The sequence below is a fragment of the Odocoileus virginianus genome, chromosome 25 (assembly GCF_023699985.2).
Source record: "Odocoileus virginianus isolate 20LAN1187 ecotype Illinois chromosome 25, Ovbor_1.2, whole genome shotgun sequence".
NCBI classification, from domain to species: Eukaryota; Metazoa; Chordata; class Mammalia; order Artiodactyla; family Cervidae; genus Odocoileus; species Odocoileus virginianus.
The window spans coordinates 3,463,781-3,491,342 of record NC_069698.1 but is presented as its reverse complement, the minus strand read 5'-3'; the positions used below and the strand labels follow the sequence as shown (position 1 = coordinate 3,491,342).

General features: G+C 35.2%; 1 protein-coding gene across 1 annotated transcript; it reads right to left on the bottom strand.

The window, feature by feature from the left end:
• Positions 1 to 27,560, bottom strand: CIP2A (cellular inhibitor of PP2A). Its single transcript, XM_020896272.2, has 21 exons — positions 27,201 to 27,560; positions 25,277 to 25,424; positions 24,109 to 24,221; positions 23,165 to 23,259; positions 21,814 to 21,910; positions 20,831 to 20,953; positions 20,539 to 20,684; positions 20,092 to 20,167; positions 17,078 to 17,296; positions 15,482 to 15,641; positions 14,064 to 14,205; positions 12,649 to 12,748; positions 11,072 to 11,190; positions 9,956 to 10,151; positions 9,208 to 9,282; positions 9,009 to 9,119; positions 7,465 to 7,661; positions 5,263 to 5,376; positions 4,908 to 4,990; positions 3,856 to 3,995; positions 1 to 2,648 (listed from the first exon to the last, which is right to left on the bottom strand). The coding sequence occupies exons 1-21, from the start codon at positions 27,300 to 27,302 to the stop codon at positions 2,478 to 2,480; spliced, it is 2,727 nt and encodes a 908-aa protein (XP_020751931.2). The 5' UTR covers positions 27,303 to 27,560; the 3' UTR covers positions 1 to 2,477.
• Positions 27,561 to 27,562: the final 2 nt, after the last annotated feature.

The window sequence follows — 27,562 nt, the reverse complement described above, 5'->3', positions numbered from 1 at the left end:
TTGAAATTCAGTTACATTTTTATTTAATAAACAGTCCTAGCTCAAGACAGAGCCTTATTATATTTTTAATACAGATAACTAGTTTTTGCAACACACAATAAATGAAACTAAAAGGACACCAATCTGACGTTTCTCTAAAACAGAGCATTTGATTTTAATGACTTATTTTTTGCCCTGACATTAAATGGGTTACAGTTTAGTATAAACTCCAACCAGCCAAATTTTAAGAAAACTCTATTTGTCCAAGTAACAAATGTAAATGGTTACAAGGAATTGTGTTAATGTATACTTGAATTCAAACTTCATAGCAAAATTCTTAAAGAACATGAACTCCAATATATTTATTTACTTGTATTCACCATTAGAAAATGGACATATGCACATAGGAATCATTTGTAAAATTCTGACTAGAGACTCAAATTTGCTTAAAATAAATTAATATTATTAATTTTTTTTACAAAAGAAGAACATATACACATATATACACACATACTTGGTTTTTGATCTACCCAGAACCAAAAAGTAAAAAAAAAAAAGATCCAATATACTAAGGTTAAGACAAATAGGAATATGAAAGATGCTACAAGAGATAGAAAGACTACGAAAAAACAGAAATGAAGATGGACGACAATTAGTACTCACCATTAAATCTGAAATATGGTTTTTCTTCTTTAGAGAGAAGAGATTAACAGATTAAAATTACTGCATTAAAAAAAGGCTGAAAAACACATGCAGTCTCTGCCTACACAGGTTTTTAAGAATAGGCAAATTGAGTGGTTTAAATAAACACATACTTACAAGAATGGACTAGATCTGAACTGTGCAGTTGGATGAAAATTAAAGTTACAATCAATTAAAATTAAATAAAAATAAGTATTCAATTCTTCCACTGCACTAGACACATTTTAAGTGCTCATTAACCACACGTGGCTAAAGGCTATGGTACTGTATAGTGCAAAGAACATTTCCATCATCACAAAAAATTCTATTGGGTAGCACTGAGCTAGGCTCAGTATCTTGAATAGAATGTGCCCCTTATGGAATGAGTAGCAATTTAAAATGTAATATATGACACAATGCTCTTTGAAAAATTTTCAAAACTATACAAAATGCATACAAATGTATGAAACTTACTAGTTTGACATTGTTTAGTGTAGTGAATTACAAAAATATATTTTCTAAATATAAATTCAGATATACTATGGTTAAAAAACAGAAGTAAATCTAAGTTTACCTAAGTCAAACAGAGATACAAATAGTGAGGAATACACCAAGTAAAATCAATGGTTGTAATAGCATAGCAATAAAATCAACCAAAATACAAATATACAAATTCTTCTTAAAGACTACTTAAAACATTCAATTCAAAATAAAGTACTAAAAAATTCCCTTGTATAAAAGAAACACGCGAATGAGGATAAAATTATGCTTTAAAATTAAATGGCCTAATGTAAAACTATTTCAATAAGAGATTAAATGAAATTCACATCAGAATTAACAAATTTCTGAATATGTGGCAAAGGTAGAATCCAAGTTATTTGTATGTTAATAATAAGAAATTCATAACTGACTGAAAATGATACCGATGGGCGAATATGTAACATTTCAAACAATAAAACTAAAGGTATCTGTAAATAATTCTGTAAGTTACTACAGGTTTTCATGTGACAATATAGTCACTTAATACAACAGCTATCTTTGAATTTTTATACATTATTTCTATAAATATTCACTGTATTTTTTAAAAATTTAGACCTTACACCACGTATCTTACTACATTTTAAATGCAGTAATACAGTTATTTTAAATTCACTGAACGGGGGTGAAGGGAGACTCAGATGAAGGTGATCAAAGGGTACACATTTCCAGCTGTAGGTAAGTAAATACTGAAGATGTAGCACACAGCATGATTAAGAGAATTTACACTGCTTTCTTTAACTTACATATTGTTGTTACATAAGTTGTTAAGAGAGGAAATCCTAAGAGTTCTCTCCACAAGGAAAAACAACTTTTCTATTCTTTAATGTTGTTTTTATATAAGAATATGGATGTTCACTAAACCTATTATGGTCATCAGTCCATAAGGCAAATTATTATGCTGTATATCTTAAATTTATACAGTGCTATGTGTCAATTAAATTTCAATAAAAGGAGAAGGAAAAGTTCACTGATGCCTGATTTTAAAAACCTAATCACAAATGAGAATAAACAAGCAGAAGACAGTGGAAAGCAACTAAGGAAAAGGGGAAAAAAAACACCTTAGAAAAAATAAGAGGTTAAGAAGAATATTCTGAAGAACCAAAGAAAGCTTTAAGCAGCAAAATACAGAAACAGGAAGCAAAAATTTAAGACCAAATAACAACATGTGTCAGATCAGGTTCTTTACTAAATTAGTAATTAGATAATAATTTGCTCTCATTTTGGAGTCACAGATTAGCTTTCCTCCCCCACCCTGCCAGTAGATAAACACATAGTGTCTATATACTGAGATTCACAGTTTCTGGATTTATTTTCCCACCACTTAGACTGTGGATCATTGCTATCATATGAGAATGTTTGTTTAACTCCTCTTGCTGAAGCTTTACCAGGGACTCTTTCTCTTCCAAACGACCTTCTAATTGAGCCTTTTGAACTTCCAGGGAGGAAGCCTGAAAAAAGGGGGCAGTAGAGAGAAATTGAAGAAAACAACTTAGCATGTTTCCTCTTCACTGAAACCTGCTTTAAGATGTCCTTATGTTTTATTTGTGAGACAACCATATCAAGGCACATTAATGTAATATGCTTTACTTAACAATTATATGGTAAGTTTAAGATCTGTAACTGTTAATAATAAACAAATTGGGAAGACATGATTCAGTTTGTCTTTTTAAGCCTGGACTTCTGCAGAAAATACTACTCATTACTACTTAGAATTACTATTAAGATAAATACATTAAAGCTAAACTGCATGCCTCTCCGGTCACATATATTCTGCAGTCGCTCAGTCTTTCTAACCTTGGTCTGTTCTCATCTTCCTTGTGGTAGTCGCTCCAGAGAGCATTATCCACAGCCACCACACTCGGTGAGACTGTTAGGTCGCTGAGCTGCGTGTGACTCTGTGAGCCCATGGACTAGCCTGCCAGCCTCCTCTGTCCACGGGATCCTCCAGGCAAGAACACTGGAGTGGGCAGCCACACCCTTCTCCAGGGGATCTTCCCGATCGGGGGATTGAACCTTTGTCTCCTGCGCCGCAGGCAGACTCCTTCCTGTCCGAGCCACCTAAATAGCCCACACTCAAGCAACCATGACAATGGAGAAAGAGCAGTGAACTTAGAATATATGCCCACTACTTCACATAGCTATGTGACAACCTTGAGCTAGTAACTTAAGACTCAGTTTCATTTGTAGGATGAAAATATTTATAAATACTTATATATTAGTATATTTATTAAAGTGAGGAAGATTAAGAAAAATATTTCAGAGTCCTTTGTAAATTATGAAATTTTATATATATACAAACTTCTATTATTATCACCATCCTTGTAAGCAAAGAGATGCGGTTACATATATACACATATACAGGTAGCTGTCTGTGACATTATGAACTGAGAACCTCTTTCTGTATTCTTTGCCCTCTTGAAATCAGCAAGTGCTGCAACACACTATACATTTAATCAACGTGTAACAATTTTAGAAAATACAAATTTTCACACTGTGAGAGCCCTCATAACAAACAATTGTCAGATCAATTTGAGCTTCTGGTAACTTCTAAGCGAAATTACTGAAGAAACAGAACACTAATTTATACAGATTTACCTTTTTCACAAAATAAGACTTAATCATTTCAATGCAAATGAGAATGCAATAGATTCTTACCTTAATGCTCAATTCTTTTCTTATCTGATCTGTTCTATTTAATTCTTTTCTAAGGACACCAATGGTTTCTTCTTTGTCTTCTTTTTCTCTTTGTAAGACTTTAATCTTTTCTTCCTGTACTTTTATTTTTTGTTCTAGGTCTTAAAGCAAACAGTCAGCTTCATACTCAAAGTTCTTTAACAGTCAGCTTTATACTCAAAGGTCCTATACTGACATTAACCTGAAGCTATTAGGTTATAAAAGACAGACAATTACAAAGAAGAAACATCTAGCTACAAATAAGTTATATAGCATTTGATGAATTAAAAAAAATTATGAAACTTTTCTCCTATGCCAGGATTCTATGGTGGTGGTTTAGTTGCTAAGTGTGTCCAACTCTTGCGACCTCACGGTAGCCTGCCAGGCTCCTCTGGTCCATGAGATTCTGCAGGCAATACTGGAGTGGGTTTTCATTTCCTTCTCCATGGGATCTTCCCAACCCAGGAAGTGAACCCAGGTCTCCTGTATTGGAGGCAGATTCTTTACCAACTGAGCTACAAGGGAAGCCCAGGATTCTATAGAAAATGCTAAACTGTCCATGTCTTTCCCTCTTCCTTTGTTCTAAATACAATATACAGTAATGTGGGGAAGGATAATCCTCATAGAGTTTAAGGGTTAGAAAAGAAAGGGTAAGAGAACACTATGAACAACTACACAGGTAGATGTCTGCGCTTTAGGGCAAGCGGGTCAGAACGAAGCCCTTTTTGTAGGCCACTTCCGAGTTACCGCCATGGAGAAGCTGGCAACTGTGAGGACCCAGTGCTGCCACCTGCAGTCACACTCTAAGGGCGATCAGCTTCTGTGCTCCTGATCTCAGAAAACATGTATTGCTTTTTCAGTCCAACTAAACTGCTTTGTGGCAAGGAAAGGAGAACTTTTAAGATACGATTTAAGGATTAAAAAAATGAGAGAAGTAGAAAATGAAACGGCAAACTAAAAACCACTCATGCTTTGATTTTCTTCCAACATAAGACTTATTAAAATACAGACAATTTATTAAACAAGCTACTTACTTGCTAGCTTACATTCTCTGTCTACTAGTTGGTTCTGTACTTCTTTTCTCTGTTCTTCTTTCTCTATCAGTTGGGCAATAGTTCTGAAGTTATAAGAAAATACAGAAGAAAACATTAGTGAACCATATAATTTCTTTTTCTCTCCAACAAGTATTTTAAGAGGAAATTTCTAAGACTAGTAATCACTCTTAAATTCTGCCAAATATGTACTTTATATCTATAAGTAATAACTGTTAATTTTATATATAAAAAACAATGTTCTATATAGAGAGAATAATTTTTGAAAATGATTTCACATTTGAAAAATCACATTTGAAAGATCCAAATAATTAAAATAAAAAACTGTAAATTTTACTTTTCATTTTGTTGCTTGAGTGACTCATTCAGCTTTTTCACAGTCTCAATTTGTTTATTTAGAGAATCACAAGTGACCTGTAAATCTTTGTTCTTCTTTTCAGCGGTTTCACTCCTGAAAAGACAAGGAGATATACTTTTTAGTAGAGGAAAACACAGAGAAAGAGAAACTGAGTGTCTTCTTTACTACCTCTTCTGACTAAACTGCATATACTGCAGGAAGAGGAGGAATGCTATGTGAACAAGCAAGACATAAACAGAGCTAGGTTAACTCTAAAAGACAATAAACATGTTTCTGAGGAGGTAAAAAATTACTATGAAATGGAAAAATGTAGGACATTAACTTCCTGTTTATTGATAAAAAGCTTTATTTACAGAATGCTGCACTACAAAATTTGCTATTAATATAAAGTAATGTCTTTTTCTTTATAGTGAAGTCCAGAAACTGAAACAATTTCTGTTAAAGGATAAGGTATTAAAAACAAAAAAAATTAAACTTACACCTATCATCACTAGCCTGTTAGGCATAATATATGTTCAAGGAAAAACATCAAATTAATAAATTAAGTGGCTGAAGATTTTAAGTTTCTCTTGCCTCTTTATAGCTCTGCATCATATAGTCCTGTGCTTATTTTACCTGTAAGGTAAACATATAAAAATTCCTTTCCAAAGTGATACTTTGACACCCAACTATCTTAAGCATGAAATGTCCTCCCAGAGGATAAACAAAATGGTGGTATTGGCCAAATGTGGCCAGCAGAAGTTTTATTTATCCCACAGAGTTTGAAAAATTCTGAATTTGAATGCCTTGAGATATCCCAACCATTACAAATAAACTTTCCCAGCCAGCTTCATTTGTTATCTACCTGGCCCCTCAAGGCTGGAGTTTGACTTCCTGGCCCACCCCTCACTCACTATCTGGATCATAAGCAAATCCTAGAAAGCCTATTTTCTCTTGGACCACTGCCTACTTTCTCTCATACCCTAATTGAACACTAACAGTCCACTTTATCAGGGCTGCCTCAAACAATCAGACTTAAAGTTGCTGGGGGAGAATATCCTATTTAAAAATCACCGTGTCCTCACAAATTTTGTAGATGCTATACATTTTCCACCCTTCATTTTTATTGATGGGCAAATAAAATAAGGACTTCCCAGGTGGCATGGTGGTAAAGAACCTGTGCTTTCACACAGGGGGCACTGGTTCAATTCCTGGTCAGGGAACTAGATTCTGCATGCTGCACAGTGAGGCCAAAATAAAAAATAAAAAGAAACATTATCTTGCTTAAAAAAAAAAAAAAAGTTAAAAAAATAAGCACACGGACCTTGTCAAGTTAAATTTTTCTGTATCTCTATATTAATACCAGAGAAAGAAGGACATTTTTTCAAGTCTTAACCTATCTTAAACTATATATAAAAGAAAAACAAACAAGTTAACGAGAGAGTAATTTTTGTTGGCAGAAATAAATAACTATTACTGGTCTCCCTTATAATTCATTAAGTTAAAACTGGCTTAAAAGATAAAAAGTGACAAGGGGAGGAATACTCAATCTCATACTTTGTTAGCGATGTATAAATTGGCATTTTGCATAGCCTTTCTGAAGGTAAACTGGACAATCAATCAAAAATTTAAAAGCACATACCCTTTAAACCAGCAATTCACCTATACGAATTTATCTTGCAGATACAGTCATAAATTTAAAGAAACTACACTCAAGGACTTTAAAGAGAAATACTGACTACAAATTCCAAGGTGAGTCAAACACTAACATCCAAATTTCTATGCTATTAGGTTGATGATATGACAACTGTTAATATTCAACCACTTCTGATCTGCAGAAATGGCCGATTCATATGGTTCAACCTAGTATGAACTGTGACAGCTAAGGTCATTCAACAATTACTTACGCAGTGCCTAACCATGTATCAAGCACTATTCTAGGCTCTAGAGAGCTGTCTGGGAATAAAACAGGTGCAACTTGCTGTCCTTGTGGTGCTAACATCCCAGACGACTGATCACTGACTAAATGAAACTGGAAAGAGACACTTATATTCTGTTTCCAACTGTGGTCTGAATTTGAGTAAGCAATACTTCATTTCACTATGAATGTTCAGAAAAGAACTTTAGGGACAGAGAAGAGAAATGCTGTGTGTTCATTCTAAATTCTAACTTTACACAGAAATTTTTACTTTATTAATTTACCTCTGAAGAAGTTCCATGTAGGATTTTGTCAGAACTTCGTGTTCTTCAGCCACAGACTCTAACTTCCTATTATGTTGAAAGAGATGCTCAATATCACTCTGGGCTCTTTCCGATTCAACCTGCTGTGACTTCAGCAACACAGCAAGCTCTTCATTTTTTCTTTCAACTTCTCTCAACATATTAGCAAGTGTCCGAGCCTAAAAGAAAATGGAATACTTTTCTACTATCATTTATATAATATGCTCAGTTTCTATAATTTAAAAAATTAATGAAACAAATCTGTTTATTGTCAATATTAGGCCAGTCTAGAGTGACAGGAAAAATTTTCCTCTCGAACATTGTCAGGGGTGACAGTGGGCTCACACAGTGTTCAGATGCTGTGAGAAGTATTGTACAGAAGGCAGCACGGGGAGGAAGGGTCACCAAGAGTGTGGGAACCAGAAGACCAGAGAAAAGCTTCCTGGGAAATGGAGGAAGCTTTTAACAGATCTAATTTAACAGGTTTAATAATCAAGAGGATTATTAAAAGACAGAGAAGAGAAGAAAAGGTATTCCAGATACAGAAGAGCAAGTGCAAGGGCAGGAAAATGTAAAAGTATATCAAGTTTCAGAAACTGCAAAGCAATCTAATATATCTGAGTGGAAAGAATGCAGAGAAGTGCAAGGAGACGGGGAACGAGTAGTAGTTAAAATCCCTGCGCAGTAAGTTCTTAGGAATTTAAATTCTCTTCTGAGCTCAAAGGTGAGATGCTGAATATTCGGCAGAGAAGCAATAGGATCAGAGTCCTGCCTCAGCTATGACTGTGCAGGAAGAGGAAAGAGGATGGGAAGACCCGAACACAGCCAGTGACTGCATGTGAGGGTGGAAGAGAGGAGGGCACTGGACTGAGGCAGGGAGGCTGACTAGAGGCTCTGCTGTCATCCACGTGGAGAAATAAAAAGGACCTGGCCTGTAACAAACAGCCGCGAGAACAGAGACAAGGCAAAAAGTGTCATGCAGAAAAGCAGGATCAACTGAACGTGATGAATGACTCTAAACTGTGGCTTCTTGTTTGGAAAACTCTGAGAACGGAACAGGGAATACATAAGAAAGAATACGCTTTTAAAAAGGGAGGGTGATGAGTTCACCATTGGTTCCACCGAGCCTGCAGTATTTGCTATGTATTTCAATGGAGCTACACAGAACATACTCAGTGCTTAAGGAGAAGGATCTGGGCTCGGCATACAAAATTTGGTGAGTTAACATTCTGGTAATGAGCAGAAACCATGAATCACCTAAATAAAGGAAAAGGGCTTAGAACATAATCCCACTCAACATTTAACAGGTGAGTAGATAAGATTTAGGAAAAGAATATACATTAAGGTAGAAAAAAGATAACTGTAACCAAAATTAAAGGGGAGATAGTTTTAAGACAGAGGAAGTAGTTGTGCCAAATGCTAAGGATAACGTACTTCAATCAGAATAATGAAGGTAAAACTAATATTTTGTAAATGTTCTATTTATCTATTTTTCTACTAATCAAATGTCTTTATACTGTACACACCTCAGTCTCAGCTTGAGTTCTTTGGCAGCGATACTGAGCAATCAGTCTATCAGCCTGTGCAAGGGCTAGGGCTTTTGCTTCTAAGAGATCCTGTAGCCTGCCTTCTTTGGACTGTAAGAAAACATACCATAAATCTTTTTCATTTGCTGGAAAATATCTCTTAGGGTTTAACTGATACACAAAATAAGGTTGTACTCACAGCTAATGTGGACAGTTTCATCTCATACACATCCATTATGTCAGATATTCTCACATCATTAATCTGATCCTTTACCTGGTTTTAATAAAGTAAAAAAATCAGAAATCATTAGCACTCAATTAAAAAAAAAAACAGATAAACACCTACTGAAATCAAATAATTGAAACTCAATAACAGGGAAAAAAAGGATGTCTTATGAGGCAGATCCCAAACATTTCATTAACCTGACTCTGACAGAAGAATATCTTGGTGATCTGCTTGTGGGAATTTAAAGTATATTTAAACTGGGGGTGATGTGGGGTGGGGGTGGGAAGGTAGGCTGGTTTGGGAAGACTAAGGGAAAATTGATAGCTGTATTAAAATGTTGGCATTTTATGACTTTTTCTTGTTTCCACACTTTCCAGAATATTGCTACTCTTTATATTAAATAATGTTTCAATGATCAAATCTGCATCTAAAGTTGTTTAAGTAAATGTTATAATAAGAGTTGATATTTAGTTGGTATGTTGTGGCTCAGCTGGTAAAGAATCTGCCTGCAATACAGGAGACCTGGGTTTGATCCCTAGGTTGGGAAGATACCCTGGAGAAGGGAAAAGCTATCCACTCCAGTATTCTGGCTTAGAGAATTCCATGAACTGTATAGTCCGTGGGGTCGCAAAGAGTTGGACATGACTGAGCGACTTTCACTTTCACTTTAGTTGGTATGTACCAGGCAGAATTCCACTTTTCATGGCTATTTCTCACTCACCACAACTCCAGACTGAAGTTTCTCTATTAATTCCTCAATGTTCAATCCAGGAACTCTATCTTTCCAAAGTGGAGGAGTTAAACATTTTACTGATGTTGGAAAACTGTGATTTAATGATTGCAAAGGCACTCTTCTAGGCATATGTTCTGTTTCCTGTTGTCTATAGGCATTGTTTGCTGCTATGCTTTCTCCAAGTCTGAGTGGGAATCAAAATAAAAAAGAGAAATAATTATATGAAAATAGAGCAAAAGGCAGAGTTAGTATAGAATTAGGAACTCATTTAGAATTGATCTTTTGAGAATTAAGTCTTCAAATATTTCTGAAATAATCTTGGACTCTATGATGAGGCAGAATTTGGGGAAATACCCAAAATTTGCCAGAGGACAACTTTTCTACTGGTAACCCTTTACAATGACAACTCCACCTCTGGTTTGGAGCCTCCAGAACTAGTTTGTGAGTATGGATTATTTGTAAAAATTAGTTATTGGTATTGGTTAGAACATCCTTCTACCCATGGGCAATAACACCTGGCCTTTAGTTTTCCTTCACCCTTCCCTTTTCTCACTCAATAGTCTTCTTACCAACCTGACCACCATTCTGCCCCTGCTTCTGAAAATATCATCTCAACGGTTGAAACTGATGTGTACAGTAGATAATTCTGTCTGACCATTATCCTACCTTCTTTAACGACAGAATTTTCTTTAGGAATCCTTTCCATGGTAAATGACCCAGATCTAGTCAATGAAAGCAATACTCAGATTTAGCATTCAAACAGCTGGGAAGGAAAAGCTCTTTCTATGGAGAAACTAAATTGGTAGGATGTAAGCTTAGTACAGAAGCTACTGCATTAAACAGGGGTGTTGAGACAGGCATAGCATCTGAATAATAAATTTAATCACCTGAATGGATCTAGCTATTTTCTAAATGAGTATACATCTGGTCTTCTGATTTGTTGAAATAAAAAAATTTTTAATCGAAAGTTTTTTTTATTTGAAGAATTACAATGAAGTCTTCAAATTCACTAATTTTCCAATTTGTCCATACTGAAGACTATTAAAGAAACTGGCAGGATATTCTAGCACCACGAGAGATACACTGCAAATGATTATAACTCACACTAATGCAGGAAAATCTGGCAGTGGAGAAGCTTCCAATAATATTCCCAATCCAGACTGCACTTGCTCTCTATTATCTGATGTTAAAGCAAAAGCCAGGGGAGTGATCAGGCGAGGGTCCTGTGCAAACCAGAAACCAGAAAACAAAGGCAGGCCTTTCAGAGCAAGGTGAGTAAACAGACCTAAACCATAAACAATTCTAGGCAAATTCTACAGCATTTCTATCTGATGTCTGAATGTATTTATTAGTCTTTACCTAATGTTAGTTTACAAAAATCTAGCAAAGGTTTTGAATGCTTTTACTGTGCCTAAGAAAATCATGTCTTAAATATTTTGATTTATTTAAAGTATCATCTACAACTGATTGATAATTTGAGTTACTGTTTTCTTTTTCTAGCTATCATTTAAAAGTAAAACTGGCTAGAAGAAAAATGGTAGATCGTTTCCAAATTAAAGTAAAAAAATAAGATTCATATTAATTTCATAAAATATTTTAATTTAGTGAATGAAACAATTATACTTTAAAGTATAAGTACTTCATATCAGCAAATATTTTCATTAGTACTTTAAGCCTCAAATCATCTATTGTGGAAAAATTTTTATGGACTTAAATCAGTGTGACTCAACTTAAAATTTGAGTAAGTTGCTAATAGAGAAAAACATTACAATATAAATTCTTTATAATTATCAACATTTTAAAATGTTGAATGTTTTACAGGTACTCAAATATAATTGAATGCCACAGCACCATAGGAGATGGCTTTTACCTCCAAAACCCTCACGGTAACCCTTCATATCTCCTCCATGAAGGGGGATCGTTATTTCTACTTTGTAGTCAAGGAAACGAGCTCACAGAGGTGAAGCAACTCGCTCAAGTCTGTGCTAAGAAGTGGTGGAGTCAAAATCTGAAGCCCATCTTGTGAGCCCCGTGCTCTCCAAGTATACAAGTAGGTTCCAGTTTTGGCTTCTACCCTGTCTACACAGGCACCGGAGACATTTGTGTTATTACAGTAACTTAATTCACATGTTTGTTAAATATCTGTTATAAGCCAAATTTTGCGGCTATCAAGGAAAACATCTAGAACTCATGTTTAGTTACTATGGTCAATAAAGTTGGTGAGTTAGCTATTTTCTGCACACCTATCAAATTATCACTCACAATCAAGTCCTCTTCTTCCAGATGTCTTCTTCCTGCCTTAATACTCTACCTTATCAACCTTAACCAAAACCAAACACTCCAAAATAAATACCACTCCCCCCTACCATAAAGCCAATAGAAACAAATGAAGAAACCAGTAATATGACACAAGAAAGGAAAAGGCTGTGGAAGCAGGGCTATCATGAATATTCCATACTTCAGAATCAGATGCACTTATGTTTAACCCTTGTAAAACTCCATAAAATAACTATAGTGAGAATATTATGCTACATCAGACAATTAATAATTTGCAAATTTTTTCCAATGGCCAGTTCTAAGAAAAACATTAATCTTTTAAAGATTAAGAATATTAAAACAGAAACATATATTACAAAACATTTATATATATCAACTTCAATATTTTAAGAGTTTAAACTCACCTGAAGGATTTTGTAGAAGCTTACTTCCATACCAGGAACCAGCTGTTTAAGTTTGTTCATCAAATCAAGAGTTTTCAAAATCACATCAGCAGCAAGTTTGCTTTAAAAATAAGTCATATTTAACTTAGATAACTCAAAAACTGCCTACAGCTTATTTCTGTCCATAAATCTAAAGAAAATAAAAACCCAAAACCTTTGTTCTTAAACCTCAAGATTAACCACTGTTTGTCATGAGAAGTAAAAATATCAGAGACCAACATCCTTATAATCCAAGATCCAAAGAGAACTGGTATTAACAGTTTAAGTTCAGACAGTGTTTCTTTTCTAATCTCAAATACCAACATGTTTCAACTTCTGCTTGAAATTACTAGCAGTACTAGCAACAGGACTCATTTAATTCTTAGCTTTTCACTGGGATATTAACAGTAGAGGGCAGCTCTGCTTGTGTGGGTAATGTCTCAGTTGTGTCCAACTCTGTGTGACCCTGGGACTGTGGCCCATGAGGCTCTTCTGTCCATGGGATTCTCCAGGCAAGGACACGAGTGGGTTGCCATGCCCTCCTCCAGGGGATCTTCCAGACACAGGGACTGAACTGGCATCTCTTACGTCTCCTGCGCGGGCAGGCGGGTTCTTTATCACTAGTGCCACCTGGGAAGCCTAAGAGGGCAACCTTCAGCAATGCAGAGTATCTAACATGTACTGAATGAATTACACTAAGCTGTTTTTCACAGCTTTTTAATTGAAAAGGAGTACAAAAAAGTAAAAAGAGATCATTGTTATTCTTGAGGAGTACAATTACACATTTTGACATTTATGAAAATTGGAACAAATTATAGTGATTAGCATTCAGTGGGTCCTCAACAAACACTTGCTAGATGAACTTAATTCATAGGGGAGGACAGTGGTAAAATAATCTCATTACTATCAGTGAAAATCCACATTTAACTGTAAGCCTTAACATGCTAGAGAAGAGTTGTCTTTATTACTAGAAACTTTCAGCAGTGATTGGTTTCTTTGAAATAAAAATAATCTTTGTTTTTTTCATGCTTTGTCATTTCAAAATATAAAATTAAATAAATACAATTACTGAGTCAAAGTTAGGAAGGAACTCGAGAAAAAAAAAATGCACTGAAGCATAAAAGACTCGTAGATAATCACAATAAATTAAAACAAGACAAACAAACCTAAACAATGAAAAACAAATCACAGATATTAATATCTTGGTTCAGAAGTACGTATCTATGACTTGAATGAATTTTTTAAAAATTAAAAATTTTACTTTTAATTCTCTTCTATATCTTGAGTTAATAGAACATACCCAAGATGATCCTTGAAAACGAATGAGAATCACTACATCTTTTGATTTTTATTAAATTTGGACTTACCATTTTGCCATTTGTATTTCATATACTCACCATAATTCAGAATCTGCTACCTTTGTTCCAAAGCCCATATCAATCTTGCCATATGTAAACTGTTGTTCTATCAGAGTGGTACACTTGATAGTAGTGAGAATTTTTGCAACATGCATTTTTAGAGTGTCATCTCCACACAGAGGTTAAGTTTTGTTAAGAAAAACAAAAAATTCTAAAAAAAAAAAATCCCTATATTTGTATAGCACTTTACAGCATTTAGGATGATTTCAAACAAATTATTCTTGTCACTGCAATTTGGTGTAATTATTGCTACATTAGCTCAATGACAGATTAGGAATTTAGGAGCTCAGAGCCATTTAAATGACTGACAAGTGGCAAGAGATGGGACTGCCACCAAAGTTTCTGACTCAAAAGTAAAACAGAAAGGATCTGCTTTTCACTGGATGTTAGTTTTTTATTAACAGGTTTCACAATGGGTCAATAAATACTTGTTGAAATAAGGGAAGTTATTTTCTCATTTGTTTTTTCTCAATTTCTCTGTAAGTTAATTTGAATATCTATTATTAAAAAGAGGTTAAGTTTGGTACTATTCAATGAGAGGAGGCCTAAATATTTTAGAGAGTATCTCAAGGTCAAGCAAAATAATCCTGCCTTTACAGCAGTGGTTTTCAACTTTGGCTGCATGTTTCAACTTTGGCTGGATAGTTTAAACAGTCACAAACATGCCTTCACATCCCAAGGTTCCACATTATTTTAACTGAATCAGAGTCTCTTGAAATAGGAGTCAAGCATCAGTATTTTTAAATGTTCTCCAGATGATTTTAATACATAGCCAGAATTAAGAAGCACTGCCATCAAGAAAGAAGAAAATTAAGCAGGAGCAGCTCAGAGAAGAAATTAAAAAGATGCTGAGTGTGCTATAGGGCAGGACAAAATTGACTACATTCTTGCTGCTCTGAAACACAAGGTTATCTTTTTTATAAGTACATGTGATGTCATCTTTATTGAAACATTTATGGAGGTGTTAATTTTTAAAACACAAGCTAAAAAGCTAAGCTAAAATAATAACTACCAATATATTTTTCTTCTCTGATATACTCCATCACAACATACATCATCCAGGGGCAGCAATCAGCATCAAAAGAGAACATCACGGTATTTATTTATGTATCTACTAATCTCAAATTATGATAAAAAATGTACAAATCAAACTTAAAAAGCATTTCTGAAAATGTCTGAAAGTTTTACACAGAGAAACATGGGAAAAAGTCTTGTAACTTTTTCTAAGAGACTCTTCCCTGAGTATCAGTTCTTTAATTTAAACTTGAGTTCAGTAATTCTGTACAGATTCAAGCATGAGAGGTATAAAATTATAAAGACATAGAGACAGTAAAAGCGCAGAAAACAAATCCTAAAGAATATGAGCAGTCAGTTCCCATAGTCAAACTGAAGGATATTCAACAAGACTTCAATGGCTTTCACCATTCTCGCACACTTTTTCCTTATTAAGGCTTCATCTAGGTTTTGTTCTGTGAACTGAAGCTGATCAAGGATTGCAGGCAGCAGAAGAGTCACAAAACGGTCAGCTGAGGAACAGTTAGCAGTATCTATGACATCCTGGAGAATTCACCACCCCAAAGATTAAAAAAAGAGAGATAGAATACACAATGCATAGTCATCACTGAACTGCAACACTCTTTCAATTTCTTATACAGATGATCCTTGAACAATGTGAGGGTTAGGGGTGCCAACCTCACCATGCAGCTGAAAATCTGAGTATAATCTAGTTGGTCCTGGCCTCCTGTATCTGTGATTCTGCATCTATGGATTCAACTAACCTTGCAGACTGTGTAGTACTGTAGTATTTACTATTGGAAAAAAAATCCACATATAAGTGGACCCGAGTAGTTCAAACCTATGCTGTTCAAGGGTCAATTGTAATTACTTCAGATATTCTTGACCTGTGGGTCAACTGTAATTACTTCAGATATTCTTGACCTGTGTCTCCTTTCATCCAGTTTTGAGGGCTATGATGACTTTTTTTAATCAAATGTACCAGTCTCAAATAAGACTTTTTAAAGTGGACTCTGTGACTTAAAAATTATTCTAAGTAGGTACTGAAAACAAACATCATGAAGATGCTAAATGCAATTACAATAACTAAGAGACACTGGTATTAACACTTTACAACCACAAATAATTCCCATCAAGGATCTCACAGGGCCTTTTCAAAGCTAAAACGGATTGTTAAGTCAAGATCAACATGAACCAGAAAGAATAATTTGTGGATAATCCTTAACAAATATATTTAATCACTCATACACATTTTGGTTTGGGCACAGGATCTAGTCGTGACAGTCACGAGAGGGTAAACATTTAGGAAAATGCTGGTATAGACAGAATGGGTATAAAAACAGGCAAACAGCAGAGAAAACACAATGACCTAGATAATAGAATCTATCAGAATTTAATGGCCTCTATGAAAAGGACTTTTTTCCAGGCTGCACTGCATGGCATGTGGGATCAGTTTCTGGACCCCAGATTCAAGTCCCCTGCAGAAGAAGAGCAGAGCCCTAACCCACTGTACTATAAGGGAATTCCCAGTAAAGGATTTTTGTTTATATCCTTAAATACCTGACATGTTCCACTCTATCTGACTGACTGAGTTCAATGTTCCTATATACCCACTCAATAAAAACAGCAGACAGTATCTACTGAGATGGAGAGGCAGAATGTAACTATTGTCAAGTACAATCATACATCAACAAACCATACAAATATTAGTCATACCTTTACTTATTATACTGAAAGGAGTATATGTAAGTTATTTAGTGAAAACACAGAAGTCTCACTAATAGTTGGGACTTGGCCACAAAAACGAAATTCAGTAACTAGGGTGTTACTATTAGAAGTAGGGAGTCCAGTAATTGCTAAGTTTTCCCAAAGGGTATGAATGATTGTAAATTTATTATAAACTTATAATAAACATTTTAGAAAACTGTCTACTGAGAATCATAAGAGCAGAAAAGTCAATTTGTTAGTCACTCGAGTACCTCAAATATTTCCTTGAACAACTCCAGTGCTAAAACAGAGCAGTTTTCTGATCCATCCAAAGGCTGGCTTGACCAACGAAGGAGAACCACAGTAGGTTCTAAAGACTTAGAACGGCTTCCCAGAACGGTGCTGCCAGACGGGGGTTGTTCAAATATCATCTGTGTGAGCACGTGGCGCAGCTGAGTCACTGAACAGAAGGCAAGAAGTAATTCTAAAACCTGTACAATATAAAGTCTTCATTAAGGTCTATTTCATTAGACTTCAATGTACAAAGCAACCAAAAGATGAAGTTGGAAATTATATTTTTAAAGAAAATAAAATAAAAATTAAAAGTTGCTTCCCATTTTTCTCAGAGTATTATTTCTCAAAATGTGTCATTAGGTTCCAGAAGGTTACAAATAAACTTGTTAAAGGTAGTTACTTCCCTTAAGAGGACTATGGGAACTGAAGACGGGCAACTTCAACTAATGTTATATCCCTTCCATAGTACTTAATTTTTCTTCAGCACAAACATGTTGTCTCATGCTAAGATTTATGAACTGCTATAAAGTGTACTTCAGGATTTTCAAAATGGCATCCCAAAGCTTTGAAACTTTAAGGATGGCTGTTTCCGCAGTTTACACAATGGTGGCAACATGCCCCTCAGCCCGCTTCCCTGGTCCACATTTCTTCTGTGCTTCATAACTGAGCCTCATGCCATTACACAGCATCCCACATCAACTTGTTTATTAGCTATTAAGTTAAATTCCATCTTATTTAACATACTATCAACTTATTAAAAAAAAAGTTTTGGTATCTCTTTGTCTACTTATTCCCACCTTTATCTGTTCCTTGTAAATGACATACAATTGGGATTTGTGTTTTAATCAACCTGACAGTGTCTGATTTTAATAGAATTCAACTCATTAGCATTTACTGTTACAAATGATAAACTCTTTGACTTATTTTCTTTTAAATACAAATTGTAGTACTCGTTTTTGAATAGATAATACAATCACTTGGTTCCAAAGTCAAAGGTATTGACCTGACCTCTATCTAACATTCCCTGGAAGCAACAGACACTATCGCCAGTTTCTTATTTACCTTACCAGAGATTATGTACTGCACATAGAAGCAAATACTCTCATTTACAATTTCTCTATAAGCGTAACATACAGGGAAATAAAAACATCACTAGCTAATGCAAAGCCAGCTGTTTTCCCCAAAGTGAATTACCTGAGTAACTAGCAACTAGATCACGAGAATTCCATCAAAACTCCTGAATTCCCTTGAGTCCCCTTCCAGACAATGCCTCAATCGACTACTTTGACATGAGATTTTTGACACCAGACATTAATTTTACCTTAGCTATTCTTGGATCTTTGCATTTCCATATAAAATTTTCAAATCAGCTTGCCATATTATATTAAAAAACTCACGTGGAACTTTACATATAAATACAACCTTACAGGGTACACTTTTACATCTGATTTTTTTTAGCTTAGCATTATGTTAGTGAGATTCACTCATATTTTCACATGCAGCTGCACCTCACACATCCTCACTGCTGCATAATATTCCAGTGTATAAACATACCACAGTTTATTTGCCCATTCCACTGTTGCAGGCATTTATAGTTTACAATTCCTGGCTATCGTTGACAACGCTGCTGCATTTTATACATGGTGAATACAAGTATTCAACTCTGAGGTACATAAAACAGTGGAATTGCTGGGTCATAGTTTATACATGTATCCTATATTAGTAGATAATACCAATTTTCAGCCATGAGTATCTCAACATTCCTTCCATTGTCATCTATGCTTGATAGTATCCATATTTTAAATTTTAACTATCTGGTGGGTGTGTAATGGTATTGTAGTACCATTTAAATCGGCATTTCCCTGAAGATTAATAAAGTTGAGCAACTTTTTCACTCTTTAAATTATTAGTGGCCTTCTCATGAACAGAAAAGCTCTTAATTTTAATGTAATCTAACTTACCAACATTTTTTCCTACATAGTTCCATGTTTTTGTTTTCTGTTTAAGAAAATCTTCATCCCAAGGCTACGCAGATACTCTGCTAGATGTTTCTTCTTAAAGTTCACTATTTTCCTTTCACACTGAGAGCTACAATCTCTATAAGACCGGTGTGAGGTAAGACTTTGCATCTGGTGTGAGGTAATGGTTAAAATTCAGCTTTTCCCCATATGGATATTCAATTGATCAGTATCATTTACTGCAATGATCATATTTTTAAGAGTGTACTGTTATCAATCAGGATGCTATATTCTGTGGGTTTGTTCGCACTGCATTCTGTTCCACTGAGCTAGCTGTTTACTCTTATGACAATACTGTACTATTTTAATTACTGGAGCTTTGCATTATGCTTTAATATCTGGTACTATAAGTCCTCTAGCTTTGTTCACTTTTTTCAAAATAGTCATGGCTATTTTTAAACCCTTGCATACCCATATAGAGTTTATAATCAGCTTCCCAATTTCCATATACACCAAAAACAAAAAAAACCTAAAGCTTGCTATAATTCTGACTGACCTAATATGGTAAACTCATCCAATCTATGAACTTGCTCTATCTGTGTTTATTTAGGTTTTTTCTATTAATGTTTTGTAATCTCAGAGTAGAGGCCTTATACATGTTTTATTGGGTTTATCCCCTAGGCATCTGCATTTTAAAAAGCAGTAAATAAATAGTACTGGTTTTAAACTTTCATTTTCCATTTAACACTCTCTATGTCTTTTGTGAGCTTACTGACATATCTCTCAACTATGTAGAGAAGGGTGGAATCTGTGCCATAGGGTTTACATGTGTTCAACAGGCACTGTGAAAAATTTCTCAAAAGGATTATGCCAGTTTATGAGGATTCAAGGAGGGTTCTAAATATTGGTACTATCTGGTTTCTTGCTTGAGATCTTGGTTACATGGCTGTGCTCATTTTGCAAAGATTCAGAGATCTGTGCACTTTTCTGCATATTGTAGTTTTTAAAAACTAAAACCAAAAAGCTATATATACCTTTGAAGAAGAATCAGGATCCTTTCCATTAAGAAGACCTAATACTTGATTAAGACATGAAGAAAAGTGCTCATACCTAGGTTTAAAATAAAAACATACACGAAATGATAAGTATGAAATTGATACATTAAAAGTATTTTTATATAAGATAATCATACTGTTCAGATGTAAAACTGGCTTTGCACAGATTAATCAAGATATGTATATTCTGGAGAATGGCACAACCTTATTTACCTAAGACAAAGTAAAAAATACACACATACCCTTGTTATACTTTCACATTTCAAGTCAGAAAAAAAAGAATGGGAACTTGCACATGAAAACATTCTGATCTTAGTCTATTGTACATCAGTAGAGTCCAAGTTTACTTTGTGTAAAAAGGCAATTTTATTTACTACAAATACATCTTGGTTTAAAAAAAGTCCTACATTTGTCAGATGGCCGTACCTGGTAAGATAATCAGCAATTTTAGGATTCTTAAGAAGATCCACCAGTAGATCAACTGAATACTTTCTGGTCAATGTGCCATCCCCATTTATGAGAATATTAAATATTAGCTGAAATGTCTGATGAATATTTCGAGCATGGAACAGCTTAAAAACAAATCAGGAAAAGGATATTATACAAAAATAAGTTTAAGTTGACACCACCCTAAAACTCAGAGAGTCTCAATAACTTTTAAAGTATCAGAGGATATAAACTTTAGAATTAGTTTCATAAATTGCAAAGAAGTTTTTACCTTTTCCCCAACCTCTTCGTTTAATGTCAAACTGGATAATATTGAAAGTGCAAACACAACCACAGTTAAACTACTATGGGCCAAGAAGCTTATAAGAGTTCGATAAAAAGATTTCACATTATTCTGAGGAAGAAAAAAATTTAAAAATAGATTAGAATGAAAAAATTATAAGCCTTACATTTTGTTTTAAAAAGTGTATCTTGCACAGAATAGGTAAACTTTTATTAAATATTATTACCAACTTAGAGATCATTCAAGGCGTTAAGATGGGACTTTTACAAATCGCTCATAGTAGTATAAACAGGTACAATCTGAGTAAACAGCAGTGTGTAGTCTGAGCTTATGAGCAAATGTTTACCTTTCTCAAAGAGTTTCATGGCTCAAAATAACCTCCACCAACAAAACAGGATGAGGTCAGAAAAATCCAGCACATGAACAAATGAGATACTGTTAAATTTAAAACTAAACAAGTAATAATGAATATTGTACAGCAAGGGAACTGTTCATAAAGCAACTTAAAGAATCAATGAACTTTCCTGATTTAACATATTTCTAACAGTGGTTCAAATAGCCTCATTTGAGATCCTTCACTTCTCACGAGTATTGGTAGTGATGCTAGGCACTTATGGATCTTTTTGGGAAAGCTGTAACTGATTATGTAGAAATCAAGACTGAAGTAAATGCACCTGCCAGTGGCATGTTTCCCCTCTACTGGCACAGAATCCAGCGTTTCTTATATTGTCCAACAGCACAAATAACGAGATGCCACAGAAGAAAAACTTCTAGTATTTAAATTAACATCTGTATTAACTCGTCTTAATTAACATATATGAAGGCTAGAGTACTTCAAGTTATTTACGTCAATCTGATGCTTTGTTAACTTTGATGAGTCAGCTGGACAACACAAATTCTTGTTAAATTTCTTTTTAAAGAAAAAGGTGAGCCTGCCACAAAACAAAAGAAACATTTCATAAACGTCTTACCAAAGTCTTTATGTGCGTTTGAACAGAAAGATTGTGCCTGCAAACATTTGCCAATAATCCTAGACAAGGCATTGTCAACTCATCTTCAGAAGATTGACTGTTTCAAGAAAAATAATAAAAGATAAAAATATTAAGTTCCTTCCAAATTACTCAAAAATGGTCATTTACACATTTAAATTCCTTGTTTTATAAGCAAAAAGAAAAATGTGATTAACATGTGAAGACTGCCAAGTTTTGAATAGTATTGAACATTTATTTCATGTTTTGAAACTAAATGATCCTACTCAATACAGCATAAAAATATAGAAATAACTGTCAGAGTAATCATATGCTATCTCATCAGTATATTCTTTTAAGAAGATTAAATATAAACATAATTTTCAGTTTCAGTAAGTTTTTCTGTTTCAATCAATTCATTTTAAATTTCTGTTATAAAAATTGAAGTTGTTCTACACCATTTGATCCTTGAAATCATCCAATGAATAAACAGGAATCATTATCTCAGTTTAAAAATTAGGAAAAAAAATTAAGAAAAATTGAATTATTACATATTTTAGTTAAAAATAAACCAGTAAGTCAACACAATGTGTTCCTGAAAGTTGCTCAGTCTTGTCCAACTCTTTGTGACCCCATGGACTATACAGTTTATGGAATTCTCCAGGCCAGAATACTGGAGGGGGTGGCCTTTCCCTTCTCCAGGGTATCTTCCCAACTCAGGGATTGAACCCACGTCTCCCACATTGCATGCGGATTCTTTACCAGCTGAGCCACAAGACAAGTCCAGGAATCCTGGAGTGGGTAGCCTAACCCTTCTCCAGCGGATCTTCCCAACCCAAGAAATGAACTGGGGTCTCCTGCATGGAGGTGGATTCTTTACCAGCTGAGCTACAGGGAAGCCCCATGTGTTCAATGTGTTCCTCTTTCCCCATGTATTTTTGCTTGTCAGTGTATTTCTTGAATGGTTTCATATTATTTCTTTCCTGTCTGTGAAATGGTTTTAAAAAGAAAACTTGGGACTACAAGTTGTACAGACGTATGTTTTTACCTGACTGTTTTACCACAGTAGACTGTTTAGTTAAGTTAGTTAAGAAAAGAGTCAATTGATAGCTTATATTTGTTTTTAAAGTTAAATTAATCCTGGATAAGAGTTTTTTTTTTTTTTAAAGGAGTTAATCCTTGACCACTAGTTTGACACCACCTCTATTTTAGGTGACTTGTTTCACCAGCCGGCCTGTTACTCTCTATGACTAATTGTGTAAGTGCTTATAATGGAATCAACTGCTTTTCTACATTAAAAAATAAATAAATAAACCAGTAGATTATTTGGTTAAATGTGTGGTTGCATACTCACATATGATCTATCAGGAATGTAATTAATTCATCTATATTGGCACCAGAATGCAAAATTTTGATGTTGTATGTTAACCTCTGCAGAAGCTGAATGCACTGAGAATAAGAAAATAGCAATGAATATAAACACATAAAAATATATTTGCATGATCACAAAAATGAACTGCTACATATATTCTGAGCATGTAACCATTTTAGGAGGCATTTAGAGTAAAAATCTTTCCATATCTTAGAAAGGTTCTATTTTCACATGTAAGTAATGAGATTTTACTTAAACATACACAATTAATGAGACCTTAAAAGTTCATCTCCTGACTCATACATTTCTATACATTCTATCTCAAACACAGCATTGTGTCATCAACCTGGCTTACTTAATCATCTTAAACTTATATGCAAGTTGAGAATATATTCTGTCAATTCTGAGATATACATTATTCATATTTCACCACCTTTAAAATCGCATGTCAGTTTAATGTGCCATGTTTTTCTTTCTTACAACTGATGGCATTTTAGGCTCAAAGAAATACAGGTATAAGAGCTTTGAGCCTATGCTAAAGAAGACTAAATCTATAACTTCAATTTTTATACAATGTTTCCTCAACAGTATGAGACTACATGCTAACTTTAAATTATAATTTTAATACGAACAGCTTATACTTCAAAATGCTGATAGCTATGTTTATAAATCTGTCAAAACAGTTATAATGTGAATTTTTCTTCAATGACAGTGCTAGATGTAAATTTTCTTCTTTAGAATCTCTTAAGTGGTCATACATGTGACTAACCAGTTTTTAAGTTTATTGATGGTGAGAACTGTGCCTAAGCACGCAGTGTTAATGCCAGCAGGCAGTAGCACACTGTATGTCAGCACTTCATAATACATACTGTCAATTCTGATTTGAAAATAAGAATAAGCATGAAGTGGAAAGTAGGTGTGTATACCTGCAGAAACACTGAGTCATTGTGGCAAGTACTGCTCCGACAAACCACGCCTGCCAGCACACTGTTTAGGTTGTATGTATTCTGAAGACAGTCTCTGGTTTCATTGTCTACAGCTGTAAGTTAAAATAAAAGGACACAAAGTAGATCATCTTTATCTATGGCCTTCATGGATGAAACACAAACAATTTAAAACTTATTTCATATTAAATTTACCATTATATAAAAATATAAAATACGATGTGGCTATTTTATTTACAAATACCCCCCAGTTCAGAATTTCAACCATGGTGGCTACTATACTGGACAACACAGATATAGAACATTTTTATCATCTATTTGAAATGATCTGTTACCACTTCTGTTATCAGTTTTGTTTTTTTTAAATAAGTATGTACTAATTTTATAACCACACACAGGAATATCTCCCTTGTACCCCCAAACACAAATCAGGAAAAAAAGTAACCGGTGAATTAAAACCTAAAAACTAAGACAAGGTAGGGAAAAACAAAAAAGCAACACTTGGGTTTTTAGCTTTTAGCTCTAGGTTTAGTATAGTCTGGGCTTCCCTGGTGGCTCAGAGGTTAAAGCATCTGCCTGCAATGCGGGAGACCTGGGATCGATCCCTGGGTCGGGAAGATCCCCTAGAGAAGGAAATGGCAACCCACTTCAGTATTCTTGCCTGGAGAATCCCATGGACAGAGGAGCCTGGTGGGCTACAGTCCATGGGGTTGCAAAGAGTCAGACACAACTGAGCGACTTCACTTTCACTTTAGTACAGTCTATCAAAAAAAGGATGATATTTTGATCACTAGTTATGATTTTCTAATACTGTTCATACTGACACTTGTGCATGTATTTTTTTAATTTGAAAGCAGGCCCACATTTCTCAAGGTACATTCTTTTCTGTAGACCACTGAACCCTTGATATGCTTCAGATTCTCTGTTCCAATAACCTTAAAAAAGGATGCATATAATATTCCCTTTACAAGAGATCCACAACAAGATAGTTCCAAGAGGTCCTGCAGCGAAGAAATCTTTTTTTTTTTTTTTTAAGAAATTGTTCAAATGTGAATCATCCTCCGAAAGATTCTGTAATGGAACCTGCCCTTTGAGAAAATACTAAATTCATGCATCATCTAAAAAATAAAAGAGAAACTAAATACATTACCTAGTTGAGATAGCAAACTGATGATACTTAAGATCAGTGGGGCACTTATGTTTGGGTCCTCAAGTAGTTCTACAAGGCAACTTAAGCATTCACTTGGTAGTATCTGATTTGATGTAAACAATCGAGTGAGCTTCTGTCCAGAAATTACCTAGAAAACAGTCATTAAAATGTGTTAGTTAAGAAATGGCAGTTTTCACTTCTTCTCCATTTTAAATAAAAACCCAGTTCTTCCAAAGTGGCACTGCCACACTCTTTCCCAGTTTAGAAAATTCATACACACTGTCCCTCTGCACAGAAGATCACCTACCCTTCACTCACTCACTAATGTAATTATTCCAGTCTCGGCTTTGTTTCCTCTAAGCTTTCTCTAATTCTCTTCCACTAACTAGGTTAGGTTTGCCTGTTACACTATCCTATGGGACATTACAAAAAGTACACATGAATCCACTTATCTGGACAGGGGACATCTGAACAATCCGTGTAAGGGACAACTTATGTGGTGCTGGAAATGTTCTATCTCATGATAACAGGTCGTAGCTACTCGAGAGTACACTTAGGTTTAAAAAATAAATAAAACTACCAAGCTCTTCATTTAACATTAATGCACTTCATGCAATGCATATGTGTTATCTTTCAATTAAATGGTAGAACAGTTTTTGGTAAACCTCTTGAAAAGTCTGGGAACAGAGTACATAGAAGTCAATCTCTAAGCTTCATATTTCTTTGAAGCCCCTTTCAATTCTTGATAACACTCTGTTCAGGTTCACAACATACCTGTTTATTCTCAAAAATAAGAAATGTTTCAGATTACAATCTAAAATTCTTAACTTAATTCTTAAAGAAAACAAGTATTCTTAGGAGACAGGCAGCTCAAGTAGTAAGAAGAGGAAGGAGCACCAGAGAACAGACACAGTGCACACCAGTTAGAACAAAGGCTAATGTTGCGAGGCCATTCACAGCAGCCTTCTTTGCAGCAGTTTCTAATCTTTGCAAATTTAGCCTTTTATCACAGGGTTATTATAATAAATAGGATACATTTTAAAATTATGTTCAATTCTATGCTAAGAAGCTGCAACACAGAATTAAGGGTAACTTTGAGCTTAATTACTTTTTATTAAACTGATGTCAATATTAGTTGGAATTCCATGAAAGTGTAACAAATGACAGCCGGAGTTTAAGACTCTAGAAACAAACAGGATCACAGAAAGCTATGATTATACCTTTTAACACAAAATAGGCACACTCTAGAAGCAAATCACTGGGAAGTAACAGAAAAAGTGACAATTCAACATTTTCGGACTGAAAAACTGTGAGCAATACATTTTGGTAAAGAAAAAATGTATTTCTAGTAAAGAAAAATGATTGCTAGTAAAGAAGATTGGTTCTCAATCCAGAGTAAATTGAAACAATAATTTTCAAGCTCGAGATCAACATGAGTTCAAATAAAAGTAATAAGCAACAGGTTCCGATTGCAAACTGCCTAAGGGACAAGAGATAAATCATTTAATTCCTGTTCTCTAGCACCTCCACCTTGGAGAACTGCTGTACCTCTGAAAATGCCTGTTACAATGGAAAAACGAAAATAAGAAGCAAAGGAAAGGATACAGCTCCGAGCTCTTTCCTCTGCCAACTCCAAATACGCTGAAATTGCCCACCTTTTGTCTCACCACCACCCACCTCCCCCCCGCCCCGCTTTCAGTACTCTTTCCTCACTGCAGTCAGCGGAACGCGGAGAGGCTTGGGGTTGGGTGGGATTTCAAAGGTGACAATCACTCGCTTCCTTTAGCAATACAAAAAGACAACGGAGGGAGCGCGGAGTTGCCTTTTGTTTTCCAGGTTGAGACCGCTACAGCCGCGGCCACTAAGTGAACGAAGGCTACAGGGAAGTCCGTCTCGTCCGCCACCCCCGGAGCCCCTTACTTACCTCCAAGTGCCGCAAAAGCTGAGCGGTGTTCGCCTCGGACTTAACGGCTTTATACTGACTGATGGTCAGAAGCAAAGACTTCAAGCAGGCGGTGGAGTCCATCCGGACCCGCCACAGGGCCGCTTGGAGCGGGTACCACCACCGTCCTCCAGCTTTTACCGCGCTTTTTCTTGATTTTTCTTCTCCACCCCCTCGCTCCCAGAAGCTTCCGATTCCGGTTGAGCTCCGGAAGTCCCTTGGCAACTTGAGGATGGCACCCTACGAAGGAAAGGGAGGGCTGGGATGGAGTAGTGGAGGTGGGGGTGTCGAGGCCCAGTCTGAGTCCTTGAGGCGGGCTAGGAGTTGTTCTTTCAGACCCCCGA